General features: G+C 45.1%; 1 protein-coding gene across 1 annotated transcript; it reads left to right on the top strand.

Moving 5' to 3' along the window:
- Nucleotides 1-2,684: 2,684 nt before the first annotated feature.
- Nucleotides 2,685-5,553, top strand: LOC147461028 (uncharacterized). The gene has a single exon (XM_086499990.1). The coding sequence runs from the start codon at nt 2,931-2,933 to the stop codon at nt 4,926-4,928; it is 1,998 nt and encodes a 665-aa protein (XP_086356116.1). The 5' UTR covers nt 2,685-2,930; the 3' UTR covers nt 4,929-5,553.
- The last annotated feature ends 1,511 nt before the right edge of the window (nt 5,554-7,064 follow it).

The following is a 7,064-nucleotide window of genomic DNA, read 5'->3' as shown; positions in this document are numbered from 1 at the left end:
TTTTCAGACTCTGACTGGGTTGGTTGTTTTGACATGCGAGTGTCCACAAGTGGTTTCTGTTTCATGATTGGCGGTTCATGTACATCATGGGTGAGCAAGAAGCAAACTACTATGGCCACTTCAAGTTGTGAGGTTGAGTATACGGCAGTCTTCACAGCTACGGTTGAGTATGTATGGCTCAGACGCCTTATGGGGATGATTTGGGTGTTGGACAGGACACTACCAACAATATCTACACTGACGGTCAGAGCGCATTGGCAGTTGCGAGGAACCCGGTTTTTTATGCTCGCACAAAGCACATTGAGGTGCATTACCACTATGTCAGGGAGAGGCTCTCAGCAGGAGAGATCAGCTTGGCTTATGTGCCAACACAGGACAACCTTGCAGATCTTTTCACAAAGGCATTGTCTCGTGAGAAGCTTGAAGCTTTCCGCAAAGCTTTGGGCTTACTCTCCTTTGTGGACTGATCCTGTCCTCAAGGCATGGCACTTCCCTTTACTCATGTGCCAGCTCTCGTTCACCGCATCACTCCCGGGGGGATTTGTTACCATATACATGTGGTAGTGATGTGTGTGAACACACTAGGGCCGCCGTGGCATTTTTTCCCTCTTTAGGAGGTTGTTCCCCCCATGCATTATATATACACCCATCACTCTAGGGCTATCTATCTTTCCATTGCACACTAAGTAATACACTCTCTATTGTGTGGTTTGAGCTTCCTTCTTCTTCTCCAAGATGTGTGCACTGCAAATCTAATTCCAACAGGTGGTTCATTATCCACATCATAGCCTCTTTCTCCTCCTCTACTCCTGTCCCTATGTTACTCTTCATTTGTTTCTCCTTATCTTCCACAAATGCTTCCTTCACAAGGACATGGTTGTCAAGCCCTACACTAGAATCTTGCATTGTAGGATTGGTATTCCCATTGATCTTCATGGGGTGATATTTGGGAAAGTGCCCAAATTTGTTACACTCAAAGCATGCCCCAAATTACGTCTTAAAATTGAGCAAAATAGTAATAAGCCCATCTCCAACATTGATCACCATGCTCTTTGGTGGTGACTTAGAAATATTCCAACCTATACAAATTTGGTTAGAGAATCTGTCAAGTACACCCTTGCTAGAAACAAACAAGGGGGTGCCTAGTTGACTGGCGAGCAACCTGATGTTATCCGAGAGCCAACTAGGTAGACCTGCAAACTTGATCCAAACAAAATGATTCCCTTGGAGAGACTCCACTGAATCAAAAATTGGTTCCCATGGCACCACACACACTAAGGTCATGTTAAAAATCAGGGGGCCTTTCTCCAGGATCTTTGACACATCATAGACCTCCTTGAATCTAAATGAGCAAAAGCCCTTGGCTAGGTAAGTGGTGTTTTCAATTTCCTCCCCATGTCCAAGAATTTGTGGTCCTTGGATCCATTGGATCAGTTCAGGTCTATTAAGGACTCTCCCATTGAATCCAAACACTAGCATAAGCTTAGCTTGAGTGGCTAGTTGCTTTTCAATGAGTGCTGACGGACTTGCGACATTGATAACCTTTGCAACCTCCACTTGCTACAATAGAATTTAGAGCACTATTGGCTCAATCCACCATCCCTTCTTTGAGAAGCCCACTGCATTCTGTTTGAGAGCAAGTTCTTTTGTTATCGGTTGGGCCACATTCTAACTAACTGTTTACTTCTTTCATCTCTTATTCAAGCTGGGCTTTAACATTCTTCAATCTTTTGTGGCCTCCCGCACTTGATGCCTCAAAAGCAGTGACTTTAGTGTAGTCCTTGTGATTTGGACCCTTCAAAATTCTTCGAAATGAGATGCTTGGTCTAAGAGAAGAGGAATCTGGATTCCTTGTTCACATTTGTATCAATCGACCCCTGGGGCACACTCTCCTTGAGGGTCTTCGCTTGATCAAAGTTGAATTTCTGAGTAGTTTGGACTAGCTCATTTCCTTTTTATTTAACCCAAAGGACCTTGTCCTCCGAGAGAGAGCATTATTAATCATCTCGGCTGGACTCACTCTTCATTATGGCGTCGTTTGAAGGTCGCAAAGTCATGTCTTTCCCTTCATCCACGGAGCTACTCCATCATCTGACATTTTTTTGGCTGCGAGCATTTGCGAAAACTTGATTATGTCTTCCTCCATGGGCAAGGCCTCAGGTTCCATTTTTATCCCCGCACCGGAACAAAACTCAAAGCACAAAAGAGGGGGGAAAGAGGGAGTGGGGCACCAAGTGGCAAGTACCCTAGGTCAGGCGAGGGCTAGAAGCCCGAGGGAACACACCCTAGTGGAGGAAATACAAGCAAAATTGAGCGCTAAATATAGGATTAAACATTGATTATAAATTTAACTTCCGTGCATTATAAGGATAATAGGTGTAGAAGATACACACTAATCGGTGCCTTAATGACTGACTATTTTTCTTAGGAGATAATAAGGACTAATGTTTCCTTGTGGGAGGCGTGGCAAAGAGAGCGCAACACCATGTCCAACTGATTGCAGATCAAGGCTAATGGATTACACAAGCTTACAGAAAACCAACAATCAAGAAAATGCGCGATCGATGAACAGGGCTTTAGTGCCATCACTAGTACTGACTCTGTGGGAAATAATAATCCACATCATCATCATAGTCATCATACACGTTATGAGATGCCAAGAGGCGCGTGCAAACTCCAAGAATCACACGAACGCTGTAACTGTATTCATGTGTATATAACTACACCTTCTCTTGAATACAATCATCGCCTTCTTGCCACGCTCTGCGTATCTCTGTCCCTTCTCTCTCTCACCTTCTCAGTAAGTTCTCCTCATTCTCAGATGGTATCATCGCAGTGGTGATCCTGGCTCACCTTGAAGGTGTCCCACCACAACCCCTCTGCGCAGTAACGCTCCGAACCTTGGCAGACGCCAACTCACCCAGCCAAGCATGGCTGATGAAGAAATCGCAATTCAAATCTTCCTTGGGAGCCTTACTGATGATGTCACACATCATCCGGTTCGTGGTGCAGTTGAGCCTGTACTCGCATGTGGTTGCTCTCCGAGCACGTGCCCTCCCAAAGAAGTTGATGCCACAACTACCACCATTGCTGTAGCTACCGAACCTGCTGTAGAAGTAGACCCTGCTGCAGACGCCGCCGCTGCTGAAAATCTTGCTTCCGAAAACGATGCTGCGTGCGCTGGTGCCGCCACCCTTGCGGCCATGCCATTCGTCAACCATGCCGCAGATGACGCTGCAACTGCCGTAGGTCCTACCTCAACACTTTCAGACACTGATGCTGCCGCAACCCTACCTGCTTCCCTTGATGCAACCGCTGCAGACGAAGTGTGGGCAGCCAACGATGCAACTGTGACTGACGTCACGCCTGCGGCACAACCTGCAGACGAGCCTACTGCGGTCAATATTGCCACCACCACTCTCAAATTACCAACTGCTGCGGCCAAGAAGGATACCCTTGCTGCCGCGGTTACTGCAAGTGTTGCCATCATAGCAACCATGGCCGTTGTTGCGAACCTCGCTTCCCCTATCCAGAAGCCACTTGGTCATTCACAACCCATCAATGGCCAGAATGCTGCACCTGCTGCAACATTGTACTCTTGCAATGAGGCCCCCTCCGTGCTCGGTGCCCTCCAAGAACCCAAAAGTGCCACGTTGGTCATACCCTCTTCCATACAAGGGCAGCAATATACTCGCCAACTGGGTCCCAAGCTTGCCTCTCAGGCCGAAGCCCACTCCTTCTGTGGCAGTCCCTTGCATGCCCACATAGAGCCTCCATTGGGCGTCTGTACCCATCCAACACGCCATCAACCTGATGCTACACAGCCAGAAAACCCCGCTCTTATTGCTCCCAATTTTGCAGTTGGTAGAGCCATGTGTGCAAGTTTTCAAGGCTCCCCTTCTGCACACACACAGCCGCTCATGGCTGACGAAGTGGATGCGGATGACACGGCCATTCAAGCCTTCCTTGAAAGCCTTGCTGCTGAAGAACTTGCTTTGGTTAAATCCATCCATGCCCGGCCCCTTGAAGTTGCTACCCATCAAGCTACAAGTCATGCTCCTAAAGCCTCTCAACAACTTGCTCTCGAGGCAGCCATGCCTACATTCTCTCAAGGATGCCCCGTTGCTGCCATCCGGTTGAGGCATTCCAGTCCTTACGTCGATGCTCCTGCACCAACTGTCACTTTCGTTGGCCCCAAATACCAATTTGATCCAGCCCTTGGAGCCTCTTTCTATGCTGCAAACTCTGTGCCACCATTGAAGTCTGTTGCAGCTAAAGATGATGCTGCCACCATCGAAGTGTTTCTCGCTTTCCTAAACACTTCTTTCAAGGCTCACATATTTGGGCATACAGCAAGTGCAAGTGTCCCTACAATGTCTTGCTATGATGAGACTTCTCTGAACGCTACTCCAACTAATCTCCTTCAAGCTACCTTGGATGCTTCTTCCAAATCCAAATTGGATTTATTTGATGCTTATATTGTTGTTCCTCTTTCACCTGAGCATCATTTCCACTCTTTACCGGTTGAGAGACTCTTCCACACGGACTCTCAAGCTGCTGTCACTCCCCTGAGTTGCTTTCCTTTGACACTTACCAATGCTCAAGCATTACGAGCACCAGGCAAATCCCTACTTCCATGGATATCAATCAACTTTGATCCAGGAGGTGAAGCTTCTCATGGTAGGTCACTGCTCCCTACCAACTCTCACTCTACCATGCTTGTGCTTCAAGTCTTAACCTCGACATCGACTCACACGTCCCAAGTTGGATTCTTTTTTTCATTTCGCTTGCGGGGGCGAATATGTGGTTTACAAGCTCGTGAAATCACTCATGGAGTGGACGTGAAGAAGTCCTTTAAAGCTCGTTCAATGAAGCAATCAGAGTTGCTAAGCTTCGCCATTATGAAGTCGAACCTTGATCCAGGTTGAAGACCTCGGAAGTCACACCAAGAATAATTGCATACGCATATTGTATTTTTCCAAAGCATGTAGATTGAATCTCACACTTTTCACATGCATGCCTTTGTATAGATGATGTGTCTTACGGGGGCGTGTGGGAAATAATAATCCACATCATCATCATAGTCATCATACACGTTATGAGATGCCAAGAGGCGCGTGCAAACTCCAAGAATCAAACGAACGCTGTAACTGTATTCATGTGTATATAACTACACCTTCTCTTGAATACAATCATCGCCTTCTTGCCACGCTCTACGTATCTCTATCCCTTCTCTCTCTCACCTTCTCAGTGAGTTCTCCTCATTCTCACAGACTCAAACAATGAGAGCCAAGCAACAACATTCATAAGGGACTTGATGATGGATCGTGACTAGTGGCAATCCGACCAGATGCCGCAAGGTCGGACACCCACGAGTTCGTGGACTGAACCGTGTAGATCAAAACACCCACGAGAAGACTGCAACAAAACCTACGGAGCAAGTTTGTCGTCGCTCAAGCTCTGCATGCGATTATAACCGCCTCCTATTAGCTCCCCTGCATCGCCCACATCAGACTCTCTGAGCACTATCGCAACTCAAAAAACCCCTCCTTGACCTTCAAAATTCTTCAGGATTTGTTAATGTTAAGCATCCAAAGGTGATGTAATGCAGCAGTTTATTCAAAACATCAATTTTCTGATGATTCAATCATATAGTTTTATGTGCCCTACTCACACGACGGCTGCCACTTACATATAATAATTTACTGGACACAAACGAATAGTGTTAGTTATATAGCATGAAAATGCCACCGTGGCATTTTGAAGATGTCAAAGACTTTGCAAATGCAGCGAACGACGGTGTTACGCGACACCTGCAAGGCTCATAGGCGGCGACGTCTGTCGACGTCGACCTGCAGTGGCAATCGAAGAGGGCAAGAGCCAGAGAGAGAGAGAGAGAGAGAGAGAGAGAGAGCAACCATACCTTTGGCAGGCTGGCCGCCTTGTGTGTGTGTCAGAGAGAGAGAGAGAGAGAGAGAGAGAGAGAGAGACTGACTGACTCCAGCACACTACGACAGACTGGGAGGGAGAGAGTTGATTTAACTATTTTTAGAAATTTTTTATTTTAAAAAAATGGAAAATTTTATCCCATTCAATTTATAAAATTAAAGGGAAGGTCTCTTTCTCGGGATTTTTTTTAATTCTTTCAAAAGACGTTAGCTCATGATGTGGCTGCCCTATTTAAGAATGCTAGAGGTTTTTCTAAACAGTAAACTGAATGGGTTGTTGATCACACAATATTGTTATTTGAGTCCCACATTTTGTTTTTCAAACGTATAATCACGTACAAAAAGCTCACATTTTTCTCATTATGTGAATCTAAAATTAACATTTATAAAGCCACTCTCATTGCTATCACTAGTTAGAAGTTTTTTGGTTCATTGTATAGGAAGTCATCAAACTTGTCAAAATCATTAGAAAGCTACCACCTACAATGCCTCGGAACACCATCCATGTGTAGGCGAATTTGAAAGGTACGATTAACTAGTGTTGTATGCTACAAACCTAACATATTTGTCCTACCAAATTAGCAATGTTGAGGTACGATTAACTAGTGTTGTATGCTACAAACCTAACATATGTGTCTAATTATACACATAATCACAAATACGTTATATAGTACAACACACCCACTAAACAAGAAGGTGAAAAGATCACATTGACATTTTAGGACAAAATAAATTTAAAAATAATAAAAATAAAATGACTTATGGAAAAATTAAAGCAAAATGATATTTTAATGCTTTAATAAGAAAAGGTAGGTCTAGTAAGCATAATAAAAAATAAAGAAATTTAATGAAGTAGACTATTTGAATTAGGACTATGTGAATTGGCGTAGATCCTACAGCGAGGGTGTAGGTCAGAGGGTGAGGGTGAGTGCTGAGAACTGGTGATGGCATAGTTGAGTGATGAATGTTGTGGATTGGGGCTTTGTTGCCTGCTAGGAGTTGAGGTGCTAGTGGTGAGTTCCTGGCAACGTTGATATCAATACAATTGGGGTGGTTTGTGTTGCCTTAGACATTGCCAAGCTGGTCCTAAGGCATAGGTTGCTATCCAGTCCCCCG

This window comes from Adiantum capillus-veneris, chromosome 3 (genome assembly GCF_014529385.1).
Source record: "Adiantum capillus-veneris isolate H3 chromosome 3, ASM1452938v2, whole genome shotgun sequence".
NCBI classification, from domain to species: Eukaryota; Viridiplantae; Streptophyta; class Polypodiopsida; order Polypodiales; family Pteridaceae; genus Adiantum; species Adiantum capillus-veneris.
This window is presented reverse-complemented; position numbering and strand designations above follow the sequence as displayed.

What these genes read in the sequence shown, in the direction of transcription:
- LOC147461028 (XM_086499990.1), top strand. Translation starts at nt 2,931, where the DNA reads ATGGCTGATGAAGAAATCGCAATTCAAATCTTCCTTGGGAGCCTTACT.